Source organism: Peromyscus californicus, unplaced genomic scaffold (assembly GCF_007827085.1).
Source record: "Peromyscus californicus insignis strain IS unplaced genomic scaffold, ASM782708v3 Scaffold_17__1_contigs__length_78620276, whole genome shotgun sequence".
Taxonomy (NCBI): domain Eukaryota; kingdom Metazoa; phylum Chordata; class Mammalia; order Rodentia; family Cricetidae; genus Peromyscus; species Peromyscus californicus.
Genome location: NW_026294469.1, coordinates 71,050,267 through 71,074,588, shown reverse-complemented (window position 1 = coordinate 71,074,588; position 24,322 = coordinate 71,050,267). Strand labels below are relative to the sequence as shown.

General features: G+C 49.0%; 1 protein-coding gene and 1 long non-coding RNA gene across 4 annotated transcripts in view; one reads left to right on the top strand and one right to left on the bottom strand.

The window, feature by feature from the left end:
- Positions 1–6,977: 6,977 nt before the first annotated feature.
- The window catches only part of Mbp (myelin basic protein), a 109,997-nt gene continuing 92,652 nt past the window's right edge, over positions 6,978–24,322 (bottom strand). For 2 of the 3 annotated variants that reach the window (XM_052742680.1, XM_052742681.1), the window contains 5 exons: positions 18,963–19,067; positions 16,804–16,839; positions 16,374–16,406; positions 12,794–12,916; positions 6,978–8,503 (listed from right to left, as the gene is read on the bottom strand). In XM_052742680.1, the coding sequence (XP_052598640.1) occupies positions 8,459–8,503; positions 12,794–12,916; positions 16,374–16,406; positions 16,804–16,839; positions 18,963–19,067 (342 nt within the window). In that variant the 3' untranslated portion in view covers positions 6,978–8,458. The remainder of the gene's footprint in view (positions 8,504–12,793; positions 12,917–16,373; positions 16,407–16,803; positions 16,840–18,962; positions 19,068–24,322) is intronic. The other variant, XM_052742682.1, reaches the window with a different exon arrangement.
- On the top strand, positions 8,510–12,716 carry LOC128113027 (uncharacterized). The gene is made up of 2 exons (XR_008219308.1): positions 8,510–10,546; positions 10,613–12,716. It is a non-coding gene; the product is annotated as an uncharacterized LOC128113027 (long non-coding RNA).

Here is a 24,322-nt window from a genome sequence, read left to right as displayed (position 1 = left end):
CCAAAGCTCTATAGAGGGGTGACAGATCTTACACTTCACTCTAGTCCCAGGTACACAGTGGCCAACCATTTCTATATAGTCTTTGTTTCTGAAACTGCTTCAGAAACAGCAGGACAAAGATTCTCCACCCAGAGATCTTGTCCGTGAGCGGCTTCACATCCTTGGATTCCATCAACCATAGAAGAAACTGGGTTTTAAACGTGGCATCTGCATTGGTCATCTGCAGGCTTTTCTCACCTGTTCCCTAAGCGCTGCTGCGGTGTGGCAGTCGTGCATGTGGCAACCACACACTCAGGTGTGTGGTGTAACAAGTAACCCAGAGGTGAGTGTGGATGCACCGGAGGGCGTGTGATTGTTACATGCAAATATATTGTTCTCTGTAACTGGAATGTTCTCAGATTTGGGTATGTAAGGTGAGTACTTAGGGCTTCAGACAAAGTTCCCAGTTCCCTCCTGTCCCGACCGGTGGGTCTGCCTTAGGAGAGTGTCCTCTCTCCCACACTTGCTTACTCTCCTTGGTGTGGCCTGAGCTTGCTCCTGCTTTGTTTCACTCAGCTGGCCATAGCTGGCTGCCTTTAGTGATCTGGAGAAATCAAATAACCCAGATTTTGCCAACAGGAGCTCTTTCTAATAGCTTTTCATTCCTTGAGCACCTTTCTCTCTGGCACACTCCTGTTCCTTCCCAGCCCTGGGCTCAGCCATTGCTCCTAGAAGACGGGTATTTAGCAATAAGGGCTGACTGGTAGATATGATCACTATTGTCTAGAAGGCCAGCAGAGATGGGGGAAATTGTGTGTGTGTGTGTGTGTGTGTGTGTGTGTGTGTGTGTGTGTGTGCACTTACACATTCGCCTTCCTCTCTGTTTACATCCCCCATTTACCATTTAAATGTGACTGTGCTCCGTCCAGGCACCCCTAATTCTAGCCAGCACTACAGAGCTACAGAGCTTCCTTACCTCCTCTCTCCTTACCTCCTTCCCCTCTGCCACAAAGCAGCAGCATCTGACCAACCTACCACCTACAGTCCCTCTAACTGTCCCCAGTCACCAGCCCGGGTCACCACCCTGGTCCCAGCCCTCCTCCTACGATCATATCTGTCCATCATGGCTCTCTAGAAAAGGCAGGAAAGGATTACCCTTTTAATAACCACATTCACCAGTGGGTCTTCAGGGACCTGCTGCTTTTTACGTGGCACACACTCCACTCACAGCTTTGCTGAGTTATAATTGAAAGTGTCTCCAAGGAGACTGGAAGGTCCATGTCCAACCCTGGTGGAAGGAGCATTGTCCAGTAGGGCGACAGACATCTGTGAGAAAAGAGCTTGTTAGAAAACAAGTGGTAACAGTGTCCGCTATGCGCCTTCTCTCGTCAGCATCTGGCATCAGAAGGCAGAAGGGACCAGCGCTGAGCAAACCTGTTGGGAGCTACACGGAGCTGTGAAAGTATTCTGCAGACACTTTAGGTCCTGAACTGTGTTCCAGAAGTTTGTATGATAGTTCACTGTAGGCGGAGTTACTAGTCTCAGTGTGGTTATTTGGGAGCAGCTGCCTGGACACAGAGAAACCGTCTACAGTTCGAAATGGCAGAGAGTCCAGTGGAGAAGAAATAGGAGAGGAGGGTCCCTCCTGGCCTCACTGAGACCTGACAGCACACAAAGCCCTCTGACTTGGCATCTGACCTCTCTTAGGTTGTAAAGCTGTCCTGTGCTTACGTTGGAGTAAACTGTATAACTGACAAGCCATGTATCCTCGGCTGCACGTACTGTTTGGTCAATCCTACCTTAATATCACTTAGTTTAGAATTCTAGTGACTGTTTAATGTCTACAATAGAGAACTCCTGATAGCAAGACAAGGCATTGATACTACAGAGTCAGAGTTTAATTATTGTACCTAACCAAGTGTGCAGTTGAGGAGAGTAGGAAATACTTGCATAAAAAAAAACAAAACAGCGCCCCCTCCCCCCAAAACCAAGCACCCATTATGACTGTACTACGCTGTCCTTATTCATTCCTTAAAGCAGTAGCTCCCATTGTAACTACATGCATGAGACAGATAAGGGGCCTGGACTAGGCAGGTGTCAAGAACCATTCAAATAATTATTAGGGTCAGTAATGTGTTCTTAAATTTTTTAGATTCAATGTAGTGTGTGTGTGTGTGTGTGTGTGTGTGTGTGTGTGTGTGTGTGTGTGTGTGTGTAAGCACACTGTGGAAGAGTGCAACTTTCAAGAGGCTACTTTACTCTTCTAGCATGGGGTCTCAGGGATCAAATTAGGTGGTCAGACTTGGCAACAATCACCTTTACCTGCTAAGCCATCTCCCCAACCCAGTGATGAGGTCCTATTGTAAGTATTTCTTCTGATGTTCGTTTTCCTATAAGTAAGTAAAGACACTGGGGGATGAGGTAACTTGAATTCCTAATTAGTAGCTGTTGGACTCTTCTTTCCTGCCCTTGCACCTTCAAATAATGGGACTGTCAGTTAAATGGACTTTCTGCTAACGCCAGTCATACAGCACGTTCTGTGGCCACCTGGAGAAAACTACATGCTGCCCACAGCTAATGGCCTCAACTCCTCAGCTGTGCTGTGTAAAGCAGTTTATACCAGACTTTTGGCTATGACAAGCCTGGATGAACTCTAGATGATGAGAAACTCAGCTCTACCTGTGCTGGAGGAGGAGGACTGCCCTTGGTGGTCTAGCAGAGGAATAGCTTGATTAATACTGTGATTTGTCAAAACAAACCTCAATAGCTGTGATTGGTGCTAAATGGAACAGCAGTACTAGCTGGTGTTAAGGGCTATGGAATCCTGACTTCCTACACCCACACAAGAGCTGTAACCTTTTCAGGAATAAGGGTCCAGATACCAGAGGCCTGCAATACTAGAGAGCAGACCAGGTGCTTGCTGGTCTCCTTACCTGTAGCTGCCTGCTGTTACTAAGTGAGGTGGACAAGGCCGAAGCACTGGGCTATGCCTTAAGTAAACAATGAACTGTGACATGTGCCACAAGCATTCTGGCTAGAGGAAACCTGACCCATAAGCTCCAAACTGGAAAATGATGATGTGCAGCCCAGGGCCAGTCGTGAAATACCACAGCAGCCAGAAGCAACAGCCCACCAACAGCCCCACATAAATACCCCAGCCTTTTGTTTAATAAATGAGTTTGCTTGCAACCTCCCGGAGTCTGTGTTGTTGCCTCTGTGTCTCTCACCCACTACCCCCTGGGTATCAGGGCCAGTGAGACCCCAGCTGCAGCGCCAGCAGCAACTAAGGACCAGCTTTTTAAGAGCTTCTCTGGCTCACAATTTCTGTTTTTTTTTAATTTATTTATTTATTTATTTATTTATTTATTTATTTATATTTATGTGTGTGTGTGTGTACATGCATGAATGTGTGCCACCTTGTGTGGAGGTCAGAGGTCAGCTTGCAGGAGTCAGTTCTCTGCTCCCACCGTGTGGGTCCCAGGATTTGAACTCAGATCCTCGGGCTAGGCAACAAGCACTTTGACCACTGATCTGTCTTGTTAGCCTGTAATTTCCACATGGAAAGAACAAAAGGACGCCATCCCACCAACTGGCAAGGTTTAGAGACAGAGCTACAAAGGATATTCTTAGGATGAGGGGAGCAGCCCTGTCCAGAAGGTCTGGGCATCTTTACCCAAGGAGATTTCAAGACATTGCTCTCCACTGTACACTACAGAGAGGGGCCTGGCCAGAAGTTCAGTTCCTTGGCCTTGGGCTTCCGGCTCCCAGAGCTGTGAGGAGGTAACCTCCCTTGGTCTCAGTCCCTCCATCTGCACTTCATTTTAGCGTTTCCAGAAGACTGACTCGTGCCTAAAATGTATGTGCTACTTAGCGCTCTCTCTCTCTCTCTCTCTCTCTCTCTCTCTCTCTCTCTCTCTCTCTGTAAGTCGCTAATAGGCAGCTTTTATTCACTGTATTAGTCTGCCTCAGTTGACCTCTGGTTCTATCTCTTCATAGTCTCCCAGTTCCGGTGCATTGCACTTGGCCATTGTCTGTGCAGTGCAGGGGTCAGTCACAGTGTCCCCTCAGCTGGCCTCCAGCCCTGCTGACCTTCATCCTCTGCCTTGAGTCATTTCCTCTGGGCTGGAGCCTCCAAGCTCAGGGCTCTGCAGCCCACTTCTGAGGGTGTAGTATGCTGCCCCCAAGGCACAGGAAGCTCTACCCTCTTGGTCTGCACTGGGTGGACAGTGGCTGTGCACCGACAGGATGCAGTACTGCGTGCAGGTGCACTGGGGTCTATAAGTTCAACTCCATGGCCCCCGTGACTCCAACCACTGTCTTCAGAACCAGCAGTGATGTGCAAAGGAGCTTCTGTGTCTGTTACATGGGTTCCATCGGCCCCTCTTGTGGAGCTCAGCCTGGCAATAACTTACCTGTAACAGGGGAAGTGTGAGAACGCAATCCATGGTGTGAGTTCTGCTTTGCTGTGTTTTATTTTAAAATACCGACTTCAATGCGGCACTGCTCTGGTAAACGTGCCATGGTGTGCTTTTGGATCAACACTTAATGTGTTGCCTACACATGTGACATTAACACGGTCTTGCCAGCTGAAGCAGCACGGTTTTATTTGTTGTTTGAGAATTTCAAACAATGTATTTTGATTGTGTTCACCCCTCCCTCCATCTCCACACCCCCTTCCGGAAATCTACCCATCCAATTTTGTGTCTTCTTTAACCCAGTCCAATGTGTGCTTTTCCCATATTCTTGGATGTGTGGCCTTTCACTGGAGCACAGTCAACACTCTTAAAGAGAACCGACTGTCCCTTTCCTAGCAGCAATCCTAGACCAGGGATGGGACTTCCCGCCCACTTTCTTTCTCCATGCTGGGAGTTTGTTTGGCTGGCTTGAGTTGGCGCAGGTCTTAGGTTTAGACCCGTATATTAATGCATCTCTCAACCCTCATCAGAGAAGCTTCCATTTGCAGTAGATAGTGTCTCAATGTGAATTCTCTTGTTATGATAAAACACTATGACAAAAATCAACTTGGGGAAGAAACCTTAGAACTTGTAAGTCCCTCACTGAGGGAAGTCAGGGCAGGAACCTGGAGGCAGGAACTGGAATAGAAGCCAAGGAGAAGTGCTGCTTACTGGCTTGCTCCCCATGGCTTGCTCAGCTTGTCTTATACCGTCAAGGACCATCTGCCCACAGTACGATGGGCTCTCCCATATCAACCATTAATCAAGAAAGTATCCTACAGACTTGCTTCCAGGTCTGTCTTAGGGAGATATTTGCTCAAGATTCTCTTTTCCCAGATGTGTCTAGGTGTGTGCCAAGCCAGCACAGGGTGATTAATACCGAGGCCCACAACTGGCCAAGGTGCAGATTAAGAGGTTGCAGAATGCTCAGCCGTAAATGGGAGATCAGTATCACATCCTTTCCTCCTGAAGTTCAAGGATCCTTGCAGGGGAGGTGGTGGAGAGACTTGAAGAGCCAGAGGTGGCGGGTGAACACAGCAGGGCAGCTGCACCCATGAATCACAGCGGTTGTGGCAACAACACAATTGTAAATAGTGTAAACATCTTCACGTTTCCAATTCCCTTATTTGGGAATATTTTGTTGTGTACATGGACAAGGAGGTGAGTAGACATCAGCCTTTTATTTTCTTCCGCTTTTTAAGATTTAAAAATTTTTTATGTGTTGTTGTGTGATATTTTGTTTGTGTTTTGACAAATAAAGCTTGCTTAGAGTCATAGGGCAGAGCTAGCCACTAGTTAGCCATAGAGGTTTGGAGGACTGTAGAGAGAGGGACAGGAAGTGGTACGGTGGGGCTGAGGCAGGATCTCAACCCTTTCCGTTGGAGGATCCGGAGAGGTAAGAAGTCTCTAGTGGCTGCTTCTCTGATCTTTCAGGTTATTATCCCCAATATCTGACTCCTATTTTTTATTGATAAGACTAATTAGGTTCACACTTCAATGTGCATGAACACTTGCCTGCATGTATGTATGTGTGTGCACCTTGTATGTGTCTGTTGCCTGTGGAGGACAGAGAGGGTATCAGATTCCCTGACACTGAAGTCACAGACTGTGGTGAACCTCCACGTGGTTGCTAGAAACCAAAGCTAGATCCCCGAAAGAGCAGCAAGTGCTCTTAACCACTGACCAACTTCCAGCCTCTGATGTTCGGGTTTTTGAACAGCATCTCATTCTAGTTTAGAACTCACTATGTAACCTTGGCTGGCCTCAAACTCATTCAATCCTCCTACCTCCACCTTCCAAGTGCCAGGATTATAGACATGAGCCCCTATGCCCAACCTAGACATTTCAAGTCAGCGGACTCCGGCTTTCAGAGCCCAGTGGCCTGAACTCTGAGTGGTACATTCATCATCTCCGAGTTCCCCATACTTGAGTTCTTAGGGTGGACCAACATGTCTCAGAGAAATAGACCGTAATGCTAAGAGCAAGCTTTCCCTCCTACAGCTCACAAATGTGATGGTATTCCATAGCCTGCCTTGGAAAGCTCAGAAACGAGTCAGTAGCTCTCTCAAAAGCATCATGAAATGGGATTTGGGATAATCCTTCAAAAAAGGAATTCTTGTAACCAAAAGCAACTGCAAGGGAAAAAAAAACCCACAAAAAACAAACAAAGGGAGGGAGAGAGAGAAGAGGGAGGATGGGAGAGATGAATCACTTATTGCTCTATCTATCAGGGATAATGAGCGTGACTTGCTCTTCTGCGAGGTGTTTCCTAGCACAACGGCTTTGGAAATGGTCCTCAGAGTGACTGAAAATCCTTTTCCTTGTGTGCCATGGATTACTGTCCCATGTCACCTCTACTCCATCCACTTGGCTTATTAATGCATGGCCTCCTCAACATGGCCCTTGAGGGGGTTCCTCTAAGGTCAGTGTGAGGCAACTCTATGCTCCTGACCGAAGGACAATACTCTGTCCTGTGATGAGGTTGTGCTCTACATGGGCTTGTTTCTACAAGCCAGAATGTAAAATGAGACATCTATGCAAAGATCATTGCAAGTTTATTATTTTATTTCAATATTCAAGAACAGTGGGGGCTTCTGTCCAGCCATTCTGCAGTGTGTGCTGTCTGGATGAAGCCATGAGCAAAGACGTTCAGTCACATCGGAGGGCGAGTGCTCCTGTGGGAACGATCTGGAGGGTTTACTTCTGGAATTTTCTTCCCTGCTTTTCTCTTACCCTCACGCTATTGAGGCTATGTATTAATTGATGTTATCTTAAACCCACACTATTTTCAGAATTAGAACAGATTAACAAGATGCATGTTGGTTTACATCAACCATCACCTTCCTTCCAAGGATGACGGGGCCAGTGCGGGGCTCTTTGGAAGGTCTATAAAAGACATGCTAAATCAAAAGACATTAGTCAGTAGGTTAGAGGGATGGAGAGGTGTCCATGAACATTAGAAGAGTGGGATTCTGAGCTCCTCATCCCTGAAGGGTCGCCCAGGCCAGCCCTGGATCCAGGGTAGCGACTCAGTGACAGGCACACTCCTAAATCAGCTATGAGTGAGTCGTTTCTAGGAGGTAGGGGAAGGTTATTTTTTCACTGAGGTTAGTATATACCAATGGGCACTGCCATGGCGGGCTGCCACTGGCCATCCCAATGTGAGTGGTGGCCAGAGGGACACCGCGAGGCCACCAGAGAACTCTTGCATTCCCACTTTGAGATGCGCCATATCCTTGGACTCTCCCTGGGCTCTGAGAGGAAATGGGGTTCTTAAAAGCACCTGCTCTGAGGAGCCACCGAGGAGAGATGGTGACATTTGGTGGCCACACATGACATCTCCAGCGTGTTCCCCTAAGTCCCCATTTCCTGTTGGGGCCATTGCCCAGCCCGCTCGCCCCTTTCCTTCCCTCTGCCACGCTCGAAATCAGCTGGTGGGGTGCAGGGAACAGCTGGCCTGGAAGCGTCCCCAAGGTCACCTCACTCTGGACTCTCACAGCTGCCCAGCCTGCGCTCACATACCACAAGCCCCCCGTGTATAAGCCACTCCATGACTGTCTGATCCTGTTAGGAAAAACGAAGCTCTTTAGGGGGAAGAAAAGAAAGGAAGCCTGGACCACACAGTCCCCTGTGCCACGCTCTCTGGCTCCTTGGCGGTGTGTCTGTCTATCCGCAGTGCCCACGGAAGCTGGAGGGGTGCGCCTCACCGCGAAAAGAAAGTCTGAGGATGGAGTAGGGGTGAGCTTGGAAGGGTTTCCGTGCACTTGGACCTCCGGAGTCGACCAAGGTGCACGGGGAACAAGGCAGGGCCGAGAAGACCCCGAGGAAACTCAATCTTCAAACGAAAAGGGACGGTTTTAACCAGCCGGGGTGCCGCGAGCCTGGCCCCACCACGTGCGTGGCTCCGCGGGATTAGGAGCGGGTCTGCTCTAACTAGCTAATTGGTTCAGGTAGAATTAAACGTTTGAGGCAGTTATATTAAGAAGCCGAGGGAAGGATTCGGGAAGGCAGAGCAGGCAGGACTTTCAGCGTCTCGCCATGGGAGATCCGGAACGGCTGTCTCTTCCTCCCTGGGAAAAGGAAAAGACAGGAGTTAGACCCGAGCCTGTGTGGCCTGTGGGATGTCGCTTCCCCTCCACAGTGCTGGTTCTGGGACTGTCCAATCACAAGCCGTCCGACCAGGCCTCTGATGATGTATCTGGGAGTCCTTTTGACTTCTTTTTTGAAACTCAGTCTGATGAGCACCTGCCTCCAGCAGAGGTCCTCCAGCTGATTTCCTTCTTGGACTTAGCCGACCCTTGAGCACAAGCTTCTTTTGCATGTGAGCCGAAAGTTCAGAGAGGAAGAGCTGTTTGCCCAAGGCCAGCCAGCCAGCAGAGGAGTGAGGGCTAGAGCCAGCAAGGTGGGTACCTTTGCCTCCATGTTCTCTGTTAGGCTTTTTTGTCTCTTGAACCACTTGGCCTGTCTTTGGTGGGCCTTAGGCCCCGTAATTGACTCATCCGTGCTCACCAGGTAAAGGTTGGCTTGGACTTGTGCCTGGAGACACGGAGTGAGCATTATCTGCTGAAAGCATGGGTACCTTTGTGCCCGCGAGACCCGACATCCTCACGGGAACACTCCACGAGGCAAAGGCTCCCTTTATGCACCTGGAAGTAAGACATGGGTCCCAAAGACAGGGTGACCCACAGTTCTCTCCAGCCAGGTGCTAGCTGCCACACCAAACTGGCAAATCTGAACCCCTCCCTCAGGGCTGGCTGCTAAGAGTGGGGCAAACGACAAGCAGGAGGCAGGGGCAGCAGTGATGTTAAGAGCCAGGGAAGCCTCTGAGCCCGCGCCCAGCCCACTCACGCAGCCTGTCAGCCCACCACCAGCTGTCTGTGTGCTACGTCTTCATTACAACCACATGCACCGGAAATCGTCAAGCTTCCTTGACCTACGTAGAAACTTAAAGCCGTTTACAAAGCTGTTTACAGAGAGACGCCTAGGGAAGCTGTCGAACCCATTTAAGAGATGCGAGTATCACACACTCACGCCGCCAGCACACAAGCGGCAGGCACTCACACCTGAGTGGAGCTGTGGAGACAGTCCCACTTCACGAGTCCCGTCTTTCTGGAATCACCCATGACCATGCATCTCATCTCAGAGCAGGGCCAGGTTTCCTGAGGAGCCACTGACCAGGCCGACCCTCCTACACCAGGTAGGTTCTGCCACACTCCATGTGTCTAACGCTCCCGGAACCCAGGGTGAAGTGACTAGTTATGTAGAGGATGAATCATGCTTCCCAGGGGAGTGTGGTTGCCGAGACAGCTGCTAGCATCTGGAGCAGGAAGCCTAGGGAACCTTAGTCCAGGTTAGCTTTGAGGTCATTCGGCACAGGTGACCTCCTGGCTGAGTTCAGAGGTCACTGGAGAAAATCCCTTTCTGTACCCTCTTTTTAACCTTCAGAACCCAGGCAGTGGGTCAAGAAGGCCTTTTGCTTGGGATAGAATTTATTTTCTTACTAGGATCTGCTCTGGGGACTGGGAAATGCCTGCACTTAGCCCAACACAGAAAGTGGGTGTCGCTTGCGTTCTGCTCACATCACAGGTGTGATGCTTTCTTCCTGACAAACTTTCCTCAGGCACACGGGTCTCATTGAGCATTACAATGCCTAGTCCACAGGCCTTGGAGTGTATGGGCTCAGATAATCATGCACCTACTTGATGAGGACTCAGAAGCCCGTGCCTGCCCTCTGTGTAGGCTGACCATGGACACATCCTACCAGTAAATACATGCACTGAACAGCTTGGGAATTACCTCAATGAGCTTGTGTTACAGACCCAAGCAGTCACAAATTGTGAAACCTTGATGTGGTGGTTCTCTTAGGAAACATACACCCTAGATCTGAACCTTTACACATCCCATCGTCAGCCGTGGGTTGGCAGATGGGCCGAGAATGGGGGTTGTATCCCCATTCTTATCAGAGACAAAGACACTAGATTCTAAAGTATGAGAATCCATTCCCCCAAATACGTGACCTCCTCAGTCACAAAGCGTGAGAGGTAGAAGGAGAATGCAGGAGGGCATCCCCAACCCACCACCGGAGGCCAGTCTGTGGGGACGGCACAGCTGGTGTGGATGCTGCAGTCCAGCTGTGAGGATGCTGCTGTCCAGCTGTGGGGATGCTGCAGTCCAGCTAGGGGGATGCTATAGTCCAGCTGTGAGGATGCTGCTGTCCAGCTGTGGGGATGCTGCAGTCCAGTTAGGGGGATGCTATAGTCCAGCTGTGTGGGTGCTGCAGGCTGGGACTCAGCACAGACTGCTGCTCTGTTCCTTGAACCACCAGTCCCCTCTGCCTGGATACTGTTCTACAGGAATATTAAGAAAGAAGCTGGGTATGGTGGCACCGTGGTAGGCGGCACCTTGAGGTTTACACCTGCAGCAGGGACTCTGGTTCACAGGCCTCTGTGTTCCCTGTTGTTCATCTTGGCATCAGAAAAGAAACCAGCTGTGGAGAGCAGAGAATGACTGAGTGTGTTCGCTACCTGCCCCTGTGATGTCAGAGCGCAGAGACAGGTCTCCTCGCTCAGATGGAGTGAGAGAGAATGGTAGCTGTGGATGCCATCCGAAGGGGCAAGGGCACTTCTTAGACAGTGGCTCTTAGTGCTGGGACTGTCAGGAGCCCTGGACTCAGGGATAGTAAATGCCTCAGAGCCTTGTTCGCATGGGAAGCCACCTCCAACAGCTGCTAGGAAAGACACCCTGCTTGTCTCCAGCCTAGAGGCCCTGTGATGTAGACTCATAAATGGGGACTGAGCCATGTCACCAGATCCCCGGACCTTTATAAACCTGGTTTCTCCTGTGTCAGACAGCCCAGAGACCAGGTGTCACTTTCCTCACCTCTGCCGAGGCATGCAACCGTAACCCTGACACCTGAATGCAGGCCTCATCTGCCATCCTGTCCCTGGAATACCCTCAATGAGCACCAGACTCAAGGATCCCCTTCTAGGGGCTCCCTCTTTCCTGCTGGCCCAGCATGTCAAAGGCAGCTCAATTGGTTGCCTCATTCTCCCAGAACCCTCTGAAGCCTTCTCCACACCTTCCTCTGCCTTTAGTGCTTCTACATGTATGCTGGCTCTTCTTTTATAACTTAGCCACGTCTCACATCCCTACTCTAGAGGTACAACACCCCCCACATGCTTCCCAAAGCACCCCAGCCTCTTTTCTCTACAGAATGTCTTCCCTTGAAGAATGCCTTCCTGAGCTCCAGGGCACCTGGATTGGCTTCTCAGATTTGAGAGGTGTTGGCCCTGCCTGCCAGGTCTCTAGTCTTCCCCCTAGGAAGGCAGCCCTGGCCCAAAGTATCCTGGCTGTCCTGACAGTGGTCACCTTGACCACTGGGGATTCAGAGTGCCATAGAATTGTTGAGAGAGTAGCTTTCATTAGGGGAAACTTGGGACTTGGTTCAGCATCAAAGCCTGGCCTAGGTACCCACGTTCCTCCAGGATAGACCTCATCCTTAGGGTTCCCTGGGGAGGACACAGAACGCCTCTGAGCTCTGATCTTCACTTCCAGGTGACCTTTTTAGAGTCACACTGTGAGATTTTTCTGGGCCAGGCCAGCACTGCTTTATATAATAGCTACTGCTTGGCCTGCGGTGGAACCACACTCCTGCCAGGGCCCTCACCAGCACCTCAGCAGATATGAGGTAAGTGGGCACATCACCCCCTAGACTGTGGATAAGGAAATGTGTCTCAGAGAAGTCAGGAGTTGAGGCCACAGACTAACAAACAGTGGCCCGGGCATCTATCACTGGGCTTTATGATTCTGGTACCTATGCAGCTCATAGCGGGCCCTTTCCTGGGTCTTCCTGAGGCCCCTTGAGTGATTCTAGTGAGCCTCCCTAAGGAGGCTCCTATCAGCCATTTCCACATACAGGTGCTACTCATTCCCACCTAGGCCCTTGGCTGGGGACCCAGGTCAGTGGCATACCTGACTTCCACCTCTAGGGAGAGAAGAGGCAGAGTATGGGCTCACAATGAGGCCCAGGGGATGCCTGTGCTTTGCACAGTGGTCTCCTTTAAAAGGCTCTTGGCTCTACATTCATTCCTAGGAAACCGAGAAGAAGGCAGAGCTATGTTAGCTAAGAACAAGGGAGGGCAAGATGTGGGTGTGAGGAGGTGACTGAGCCTTTGGCTAAGCTTAGTTGGGGGATTCTGGAATTTGTCTTTCAGTGATACTCTTCCTGACCCTTGGCATCACTCTGAGGTCATGGTTTTGCCTGGAGGAGTGGGGCACAGTGAACCCGGAGCATGGTTCCAGGCCCCCGCGTCCCACAGAGGTGCCCAGGTGTTTCCCCATTGGTAGAAATGTTACATTACCAGCTTAAAGATTTTGGAAAGCGTGCCCTGGGCGTCGTAGGCCCCCTTGAATCCCTTGTGAGCCGATTTATAGTCAGAAGCTCTGCCTCCATAGCCAAATCCTGGCTTCTGCCCCTCGGCCCCCTGCAAGAAAAGACCAGAGCTCAGTGTCTGCTCACGCCTGCCACCGGGGCCTAACCCAGGAGGACTTGAACCACCAGGTGGCGTCGGTGAGTCATTCAGGAGCCAGAGCAGCACGGAGCTCTGATGGGGAGGGGCTGGAGAAGTGCCTGTCCCCAAGTCCATTAGGGGGTATCACTGGAGAACAGAGGGCTCAGGGCTGGGCCAGGTGGTGCTGTGTGTGCAGAGGCACAAGTGTCCAATTTTACAGGCAGCTGCGGAGCTCTGTCCAGGGCATCTTGGTGAGGAAAAGACAAGCATCTCAAATTCCCATCAAGGGCCTCTGCCCTCATCAGAGGAGGAATCACATCTCCAGGAAACCCCCAAAGGTGCTGGAGTCCAGGGGCGAGGAGGGTCACCCTGTACCTGGCATTCAAGTTCGTGTCTGCTGGTCTTACACAGCTCAGATTCTGCTTACCCGTGCTTTGCTGCCTCTGTGGCCTGGGAGGAATCATCTTTGGACTCTGTGAGATTTTCCTTTCCTAAAGTAAAAGGCTGGTTTCCCAGTCTCTGGTCCAGGGCAGCCTCTCTATGGTGGCCATGGTGAGACCTAAATTCAGGCTCCTATTTGGTGCCACAGGCTGCTGGCACTGTGCAGGAAGCAAGGGGCACCTAGTAGCAGCTCCTCCCACTTTCTAGGTGGCTGACCTTGGGCAGGTGTGGGAGCCTCAGTTTCCCGCGTGGTGGGGTTTCTACTGCTCTTTCATTCACAGGATGGGGCAGAGTCCTAAGTGCCCATCTTTGCACTTGCGTCCTTATGGAACTGGCCACTCAGGAGGGTAGGCACCCCTTCCTGCCTCCATTGGTCCACAGCCCCCTCACACTGTTGGGATGGCCACCCCCTGTGGGATGCAGCAACGGACAGTGAGGACTGGAGTAAAGTTCCTCTGGGTCCCAGCACTGGCTTATGCACAAAGAGGGGTGCCTGAGGTAGGGCTGAGTGGTGATACCAGCATTCTGGGTAAGGTCTTCACCCAGCCCCAGTGTGCGGTCCTGGAGGTTGACCAGAAAGACTCCCCCTGCCTCACAGAATTCTGTCCTTGAGGCAGAATTCAAGACGTTGCATTGGGTTTTGACAAGAGGAAACAGGAAACCAGCTGTTGCCGACCTGCTAACTGCTAACAGCTCCAGCATCAGAAGCAGCCTACAGCCTCAGCATATTAGCCTCGCTGACTCACAGAAGTGCTTTAGGCAAGAAGGATCTTGAGATGCAATCCAGCTACCCGCCATCTTAGACATGCTGTGGACGGGATCAAGAAGATCCCAGGCTCTTCCAGGTAGGCTGGCTCGAGGCAGGATGGAAGCTAGGACCCAGGCCATGTGACCTAGCCTCCCCTATTCCAGCTACTTACATAATTTCCCTCTCTTTAGTCTGTGTTTGGGACAGATAGTGGTCCCCTAGCTGCCAGGGGTCTGTCCAATGAGGTAAGGGAAGGGTCTTAGTGGATACTTGGGGCCAGCCAGAGACACTCACGTATCCTGGAAGCATCTTGGACACGTGGGCTCCTGCACACCACATGGAGGGTTGTGGCTGCCAGGGTGTGTGGCACCGAACACACAGGCAGCCAAGTGGCAGGAACACAGGCTTCTCTGGGTGGATGCTGGGGCCCTTTGACCCAGAGTGTGGCTTTTCTCCCAAACCAAGAGTTTCTGCGACCTGAATTCGGCTGAACTTCCAGACTAATAATGTAGAACTTCCCAGTCACTTTCATCTTGGAAAGCCTCGACATTGTCAGGATACACACAACAGGGATATGAGAGAGCAAGAGGGAGTTTCTGAAATGCCAGACAAGAAGGCCATCCAGAAAACAGACATTGAAAACCTGGAAGAACTTTGGACGAAGAGAGACCCAAGGGCACATTGAGAGACCAAAGCTAGAGATCGCAGAGATATTTGCCAAGGCCTCTCCTGTTTGACCTCCTGTAGGGGGTCAAAGAGTCCTCCAGGACCAGGATGAAGTGTCCTCTTCCCACCCCCTCACATCCAGTCTTTGTACAATGCCACGACAACCCAGACTTAGAAAATTAAGACATGTATAGATAGCAGCAGCTAGAGTAAGGATTCTGGGTAAACTGACGTCATTCTTCATATCATTTTGTCTCCTGAGGGCTCAGAAAGTCAAAGAGAGAAAGAGGCTGTGAGTGGAGTCTAGGCAGATGCCTACCTTACTGTCTCCAGTTCTGAGGATTTGCCATGGGAGGAAAAAATCAGGTCCAATGGGCATTTACATAAAACGTTCCAGCAAACGGTTCATAGTTCAATGTGAGAAAGTGCTGGAATGTTGCAGGAGCTCCGTGGAATCTACTGTCTTTCAAGCAATCCTTCCTCTTGTACATCTCCCTCTTCTTATTTTATCTTTGTTTTTTGAGACAGCGCAACTCTGTGGTCCCCCCTACATAGGCTCACTTTGATCTCTTGGCAATCCTCCTGACTCCGCCTATTGAGTACTGGCATTACAGGTGTGTGCCCCGCGCTCGCTCGGCTGTCTGTCTTCTTCCTACTGCTGTTTCTACCCATCCCTTTTTCTTCTCTCTCCCTCTCTCTCTCCTTTCTCTGCCTCTCTCTCCCCCCCCCCACCTTCACTCATTCTCTTGTGTGTTGTTTGGCTGCCACAGATGGTCTCTGTGCCGCACAATTCACAGAGAAACAACCTCTCACCACCCCCCTCCCCCTCTGGCTAACAGGCTGGTGTTTATGCATCTATATAGCTCTGAAAATGACAGCTATTTACAAGGAAAAGAGCCATATCTAGTATCTGCTAGCAGCTGGGGTCAATATATTTGGTTAGGATTTATCAGTAAGCATTTTAAATTGGCATAGACATCAGGAGTCGCTAATATTTAGAAGCCAAGCCATTCAACCAATTAAAGCCTTCATTGAAACTTTGCTCTTGTGTCTAAAAAATCTAGAGCCCCCAAGGAATCTTTCTTGGTGGTTTATTACCTCAGTGTTAGCACTACTAACACACAAAACACCAAATCTCCTGGACTGAAGGGCAGGGGGATACTAGAGATAAAACAACAGGGTTCGGCGTCTCTTCCTTTAGATCAGCAGTATTGTTTGAAGGGGTGGCCAACATCGTTCTGTACTTGGTCTGTGGGCACTCGACTTTCCCATCACAGGCACTGGAGAGGAATTAGGGATTTTCTCCAGTGTGATGTGGCTCTTCCCTGGGAAGGCGCTCAGAACCCTCGTGGGGAGGAGGCATGGGGCTTGCCTGGGGCTCAGCCTGGCAGCCGTCCACACGGAAGGGTTTCGTCCCTGCCCTGAAACAGACAACAGCCTGTCAGCTGTGGTTGGCAAGCTGGGCTGGGCAGGAAAGAAAAGGCTAGTGTTAAGCAACAGAAAGAACTCAGAAGTCAGTGGGTTGTGCGGACTGCAGAGGGGGGGGGAAGCAGAGGAAATTCGGGCATCACCTACCCAGCTAAATCTGCTGAGGGACAGGCCTCTCCCCTGTGAGGAAGAGAAAGAAACAGTGACGAAAGAAACAGTGGCGATGTGGTGACGATCACCCCGGGCCAAGTCCTGGAACCAACAGGAACAACCAAAATGGCATGCCTCCCCCAGCCGGAGCAGGCTCCCTCAAATGCGCCAGATCGAGGGGTTGGCAGGGCCATCTGCAGTTCCAAAGCCAGGGTGTGACTTCTGGCTCAGGGGACCAGTGCAGGGATGCACTGGTCTTCTTTACACAGCCGGAGACCCGCCACAGCTGTGTCTCCCTGGGAACCTCTGGGAGCAAGATTGTGGTGGATTCGGAGAGCCCTGAGCCCAGTTCCATTCAGAGCACAGTTTGGATTTCAGGGTAATCATATCAATTGATTGACAATGATCACAACGTCTATAGTCTTACCTTTCCTTGGGATGGAGGTGGTGTGCGGGGTGTCACCTGGAAGACAGAGAAGTGTGGGCAGTCCCACTCTCTCTCAGAGGGTTCCACCAGTTTATGTCTACAGACATGGGTCCAGTCTATTAGGTACCAGACACTAACACAGGCCTCTATAGTATACCCTTCCTGGGGATGGACATGCTGCATTCACTGATACTCACCTTCAACCTGATGCCTCATTTTAATGTGTCTGTTTTATGTGTGTGGGTTTGTCCATTTAAGTGCAGTTGCCCATGGAGGCCAGAGATGGTATCGGGGCTGGAGTTATAGGCAGTTATGAGCCTCCCAACATGGATGATAGGGATTGAACTTAGATCCTTTGCAAGAGCAGTGTGCTGGCTAGTTTTATGTCAACTTGACACAAGGTAGAGTCATTTGGGAAAAGGGAATCTTCAATTGAGAAAATTCCTCCGTAAGATTTGCCTGTAAGCAAATCTGTAGTGATTTTCTTAATTAATGACTGATGTGAGAAGGTCCAGGTAATTGTGGTTGGTGCCATCCCTGGGGGAGGTAGTCCTGGGGTCCATAAGAAAGCAGGCTGAGCAAGCCAGCAAGAAGCATTCTTTCATGGTGTCTGCTTCAGTGCCTGCCTCCAGATTCCTTTTCTGATTTCCTTCTATGATGGGCGGTGATGTAGAAGTGTAAGTGAAATAAGCCCTTTCCTCCTCAAGTTGTCTTTGGCCATGGTGTTTTATCACCGCAATGAGAAATACAACTCAGGCAGGTAACATGCTCTATTGATTACTGAGCCATCTATCCAGCCCCTCATCATTAGTTTTTCATAAACTTTATTTTGGTGGTTTGAATGAGAGTGACCCCCATAGGTTCTTAAATGTGAGTGCTTGGCCCCCAGTTGGTGGAACTGTTTGGGAAGGATTAGGAGATATGGCCTTGTTGGAGGATGTATGTCACTGGGGTGGGTCATTCCCATTTATCTATCTATCTATCTATCTATCTATCTATCTATCTATCTATCCACCAATCATCTATTATCTATTTATCTATCTATCAATTATCTATCAATCATCTATCAATATATTATCTATCTATCAATTATCTACCAATCATCTATCAATCTATCTATTATCTATCTATCTATTATCTATCTATCTATCTATCAATCAATCATCTATCACCTATCTATCTATCTATCATCTATCTATCAATCTATTATCTATCAATCATCTATCAATCATCTATCTATCAATCTATTATCTATCATTTATCTATCATCTATCATCTATCTATCAATCATCTATCTATCTATCATCTATCATCATCTATCTATCTTCCCCTCCCCACCTCTCTGCCTCATGGTTGTGTCTCAAGATGTGATCTCTCAGCCACTGCCCTACTGCCATTCCTGCCTGCCTGCTGCCGTGCTCCCTGCCATGATGGTCATCGACTCACCCTCTGACCTGTAAGTCCAAAATAAACTCTTTCTTCCCTAAGTTGCCTTGGCCATGGTATCTTATCACAATGATAGAAAAGTAACTAAGACACTTGTTTTGCGGACAAGTTTATATTTACACAGACATTCTAATGAAATCACATGTTTCCCCTACACCCACAGGGCACCCCACCCACCTACTTAGTGTCTGTTATTTAGCATCAGCATTAATGTGATTTGTTATAATTGATAAACAAATACTGGAGCATTATTGTTATCAGCTGGATACCTGAGGGTTCACCCTATGTGGTGTGCATCCTATGTGTATAGACAAACGTCTTGTGTCCTATTTTACAATGCCACACAGAGCTGGCCTAAAACATCCTGCCTTTCTCTGCTCACCCTTCAATCCTCCTGGGCAATGCCTATTCCCATCCTTAACCCTTCTCAGGGTTACAAAGCCTATATTTTTTACTTAAGCATCAACTAGCTGTCTGGTTTCAGGAAAACTGAGTTCTTATTGGAATACACGCTTTGTTACATGGCAGATGCAGCTAAGAGTGCCCTTTGGGACTTGGAATCCTTGTGACCAAGTTTCTACTGAGGATGGTGTCCCTCAGGCTAGTACAACCTGAGAAGGATCCCAGGAAGCCACAGGTGAGCTAAGGACTCTCTTGGATCCAGCAACCCTTCCTTTGATGATTTCTTGGTCCCCTTATTCATGGTCACTTACAATGTTCTTGAAGAAGTGGACTACTGGGTTTTCATCTTGGGTCCGGCCATGCTGTGACTTCTGGGGCAGGGAGCCATAGTGGGTAGTTCTTGATGTGTGTGAGTCCTGAAAGAGAGAAGCATACAGCTTAGGATGAAAAGAGCATAGCTGGGTCATGTCTATCCTCCTGAGGAAAGTGGGTCTCCACTCCATGTATCCTGGTGATTGGGAAGCTGCTGGCATGTCACCAGACACCCGAGTTAGGCATGGGGCTTATTGGAGTAGCGTAACCACAGCTTGCCAGGTGGATGCTCTCTATTTCTGAAGCCATCACTGACAGAGGTCATCTGTTCATTAGCTTTGGAGTGACAGCATCATAAGCTAACCTCTGCCTCAAGTCACCGGAATTCTGAGTCTGCTGATGTGTGAACATCACTTTCCCATCTTGAGTAAGAAGGAAGTAAAGAGTAATACCTGGTGTGAGTGTCCATCTGGTCTGAGCATCCATCGTCCTCAGAACCCAAAGGTTCTAGGTCAGTGGATACAGCCAGTAAGACACTCTAGCAAGCAAAGAGGCAGTGATGTATCCCAAGTGAGCATGACCTGGGAGGGGAGGCTGAGATGACTTGGCTTTTGCTGGATGCTGTCCTCCTGGCTGCCACTCAGAATCTGGGCTCAAGCCAGTGGGCATGCACCGTACCACAGGAAGAGTCTGCATCCAAGCAGGCATCCTTGAAAAGAAGTCCGTGAAGAGACTTCATAGCCTTACAGTTCTCAGGAAATAACAGGGAGTTCAGCAGGAGCCTGCATACATTAACTCAGGTCTGCCTGCCTCTGCTGCTCGCAGCTCATGCTCAGAACCACCACTGTGCCCAGAGGAACCTCACTCAGCCAGCAGCAAGGGGGACAGCAGGAGTGATGTGTATAGCCTGTCTGCAGAGGTTCCAGCTAAGCATCGGAGACGGTAGTCAGGTCACTAGCAGCATCCTGTCTCTCTCTATGTGGATTGGGGGAGCCCCCTTGAGGAGTTTGCCACTAGAGAGCCAAGAACCGCTTCTCTGGAGCTTTTGAGGGTGTGGGTGACGGGTGTGGCTCCGTGGGTGATGACTAGAGTTTCACAGGATGCCATTGGCCAGTTACTCAGCATTTCTCAGAGTCTGCCATGTCGTGATCCTGGTTGTGATGAACTAAACAGCTAATACAGTTCCACCTTCTGTGTTGGACACCCTGAGGGCATGGACAAATGTCTACTCCACACCCTTCATTATAGATAGCATCAGACAGAGCGCTTGTTAGTAGTTATACGATCCTAGCTGTGGGTTTCCACACATCAAGGTTTGGTCCCTCCCTGTCACTTTGATCCTGTTCACCCACCCCACCGCCGACACTGACGGACCTTGGACACAGTTCTTGTCCCCCCTTGTCCCCTCTTTCTACTGCACAGAGACCAAAGCTCACTGCTTCCCGGGACCACACACCGAATCTGCTCATTCTTCAAACTGCCTTCCCAGCCCACCTCCACCTGGCACCTTCTGAATGGCTGCTCTGTCTTCCTCTCCACCCCCATCCTTCCCACCCTGACGGTCAGCTCACACTCTGAAAAACTCTTAAGGTCCGTTCTTCTTCACTTCACCTGTGTCCAGCGGCCTGCTGAGGATTCAGAACGCCATTCACTCTTCCTTAACTGCTGTGAGGGGCCTGACCTTCCCGGACTTCCACACGTGTCCTCTGCTATCCCCTTATCTGCTGGTCCTTGGCAATGTCACAACAGTAGATCATCAGCTTAGAGAAGCCTCTGCCTAACGTGGGCACCAGGCGACATTTCTTCTAGGCACATCTTGTCAGCCTGCAATAGTTAAGCACCGCCCCTCACCCAACCTTTATCCAAGTTCTTACTTTATGCTGGTTTTCAAGTCACAGGAAAGATTCTGCCTTAAACCCCTCGGCTTGCAATTAGATTAAACTGGAAGAAATGCTTAAATGCGTATTCGTTTTTTGAAGGTGCAGCTTCTCACTCATGTCACAGACCTCATGCTGGAAGCATGGATACACTGAGAGATTTGGAAAAACATTGTGGAAATAAGATGCTTATCAGCTCTGAATGCTAAAGAAAGGCTACAGAGTTTCATTACTTGTTTCTGTAGTGAATACATTGTTCACTAGTGTGGTAGTTTGAATGTAATTGGCCTCCATAAGCTCATAGGGAGTGGTACCACTAGGAGGCATGGCTTTGTTGGAGTAGGTGTGGCCTTGTTGGAGGAAGTATGTCACTGTGGAGGTGGGCTTTGAGGTCTCATATGCTCAAGCCATGCCCAGTGTTTCAGACCACTTCCTGTCACCTGTGGATCAAGATGTAGCTCCTTCTGCACTCTCAGCCCTTTCTCCGGCACCATGTCTGCCTGCGTGCCGCCATGTCCCACCATGATGATGATGGACTAAACCTCTGAAACTGTAAGTCACTCAATTAAATATTTCCTTTATAAGAGTTGCTGTGGTCATGGCTTTGCATCTCGACGCAGCAATAGAAACCCCAAGTAAGACAGCTAGCCTTTGGGGCAGGACTGTGCTAATCTTCTTTGTATCATTCCAGTTTTAGTGCTGCCAAAGCAAATACACAGGCACCAAACTTTTGGGAGAAAAGTAATTTAAATATTTTAAGGAGCTCAAGAGCTTTTGTAGGTTGTGTTGGAACTCTTAGAGCTACGGAATCTGGGGTCAGGACTGTCCATGATAAGTCAGGGAGTGGCCTGTGCAAGCATCCGCTATAGGCAACTACTGCATGGCCTGCAGAGATCTCTTTTAATATAGGACCTAACCACAAAGCAGTCTACATGGGTCATCCACATGGATAACATACACACTGACTCGGACACTGACTTGGGCTCTTGGATCTACACTGTTCCATAGATAATTTGAGGTAGCAATGTCACTCTATCTGCTTTGCTACATCTGCAGATTTTTTTTGAATCAAAAGATATTCAAGCAATCATATGTCTATATAATAGCAGCCAACAGCTAAACACAAACCCAAATTTAAATGTCGCTAGACCAGTGGCAGAAAAGAACCTGACGAAGCAGTTGTAGCATTTGGCCTGAGCTGTATCACAGCAGTAGAATGCTTGCCTAGCACATGTAAGGCCCTGGGATCAGCCTCTGGCATCCCAGAACAACACACAATAGTGCCATGTAGAAAATCGTTAGGCTAGAAACTAGGAAAGAGACCAAAGAAGAGTTAGAGGAGAGGCACTCTGTATCCATGGATTGGCAGACCCAAATAGTAGAGCTGTCACATCTATCTACCTATTTAATGAAATTGCTGGTAGGATTTTGATTAGATACCGACAGACTGATCTGGACCTAAATGGGAATGCAAAAGAATCAAAGGGGCTAAACCGCTGTAAAAATGTAGACGTTACCCAAATCACATGGCTTTATTTTCAAGATTTGTTACACAGCTATAGTAATCAAGCAAGGCTTCCCAGACGTGACACCAAAAGCTGATTCATCAAGAAAATAGGTAAATTAGACCCCATCAAAGCTCAACACTGTTAACATGAAATACTCTTAGGAGCATGAACAGACAAATGGCAGACTTGGAGAAAACATTTGCAAATCACATGTGAGAAAAAAAGAATTAAACACAAGATATATTTTTTTTAAGAAACACTAAACCTTCAAAACTCAGTAGTAAAAGTTAATTGATTAAAAACTAGACAAAACACTTCAACAAACATTTCACCAAAGATGTGTGGAAAACAAATTAGCACACAAACAACAACTGCTCATACCAACAGCCACCAAGAACACGCAAACAGGAGCCAAGAGATGCTACTACTCACCTGTTCAGACAGTTAAGAAAAAATGCAGACAATACCAAGTGTTGGCTAGCACAGGGAGCAACTGGAACTCCCATGCATTGCCATGGGAGTACAAAATAGCACAGTCACTGGGAAAAACAACTTGGTAGTTTCTTACAGCACCAACTGTGTATTTATTGGATGGCCCTGCAATCACATTTCATGCTTTGAAGGATGAAACAGAAATGCTATATTTTTGAAAGTGATTTTAAAATGAATATATTGATCACTAATCATTTGAAGGAAGACAATTTAGATCTTAAATAAAGAACTTATATTCACTCAAAGCCTGTACATGATGGCTTATAGAACTTTTTATTTCCTGCAAACTATAAGCAGCTCAAATGTTCTTCAACAGGAGAATCTACACACATGGGTACGCTTATTCAGTGGAATGCTAATTAGCAATAAAACAAACAATGTTTTGAAACACATTATAACACCGAGGCATCTCTAAGTCATGCTGAATGACAGAAGCCATTCAAAAAAGATTTTACATATATCGTCTTTTTTAGGTGACGTTCTTGAAAAGCCTGTCCTATGATGGTGGGGACTAGGGCAGGGGTGGCTGTAGTTAGGAGACTAGAGAAATGAGTGTTTTGAGTACACAAGGAAGGGGGACTGTCTTAGGCTGACCTATCTTTGTGGTAGTAGCTACACAAGTTTATACATCTGCTAAAACATATAGAACTCTATGCAAAGCAAGTCCGTTTTGCTATATGTTAGTTTAGAAAATAAAATAAGGCCATTTAACATGGATTATGACTGCACAGCATTCACGGAACCACCATACTGTTCTGTGAGTTTTCCCACCAGAACCTTTGCGGGAAGGCAGCCTGAGCCTCGGCTCCCACCCTGGAGCTTTCCTCACACGCTGCTCTTGCTTAGTTAGGTAGAACGGACTCCCTTCCACACATGCCACTGCCGCCTGACCCAGGCAGCTCTTTTTAGCTGCCAAGTATTGCCATGTTGGATTGTCTGTCCCAGCTTTCCAGAGCTGCTCATGCCTTCGTCTAGGTTTTACTCTTTCATAGGGAAGAAAAAAGTCAAGCCTGTGTGGGCCCCAGGGTGCTAACTGTGGGGCTCTCACGGTGGCTCTCGGCAGCTAGAGAGAGGATGAAGGAGGGCAATAGCAAACCCCTCCTCCTACCCCAGTGTGCAGAAAGAGCTAGCCATGGGAACAGGAGGGCACTCACCAGGACCCGATGCCAGAACCCCAGGAGTCCTTGGTAAGCTGCTGGGTGGACCAGGCCCCAGCCTCCTCACATGCAGCATGGGCCTGAAGTGCAGTTGGGAAGAGGGTGGCAATTCTTTGGTGTGACAGTCACACCTTGGGACATACCCCAACTCTAGACCTACCTGGCTTTGCGATGAGTATAGGAAAATCCAAGAGGCCACCTCAGTTGCCATGGTAGCAACATTCCGGGCTGGGGCAAGAGACTGCATGGGTCAGACCAGGGCTGTATCTGAGCTCATTTTTTAAAATACGCAGGACACAAGGGTCACATTTTAACCATGTCTGAG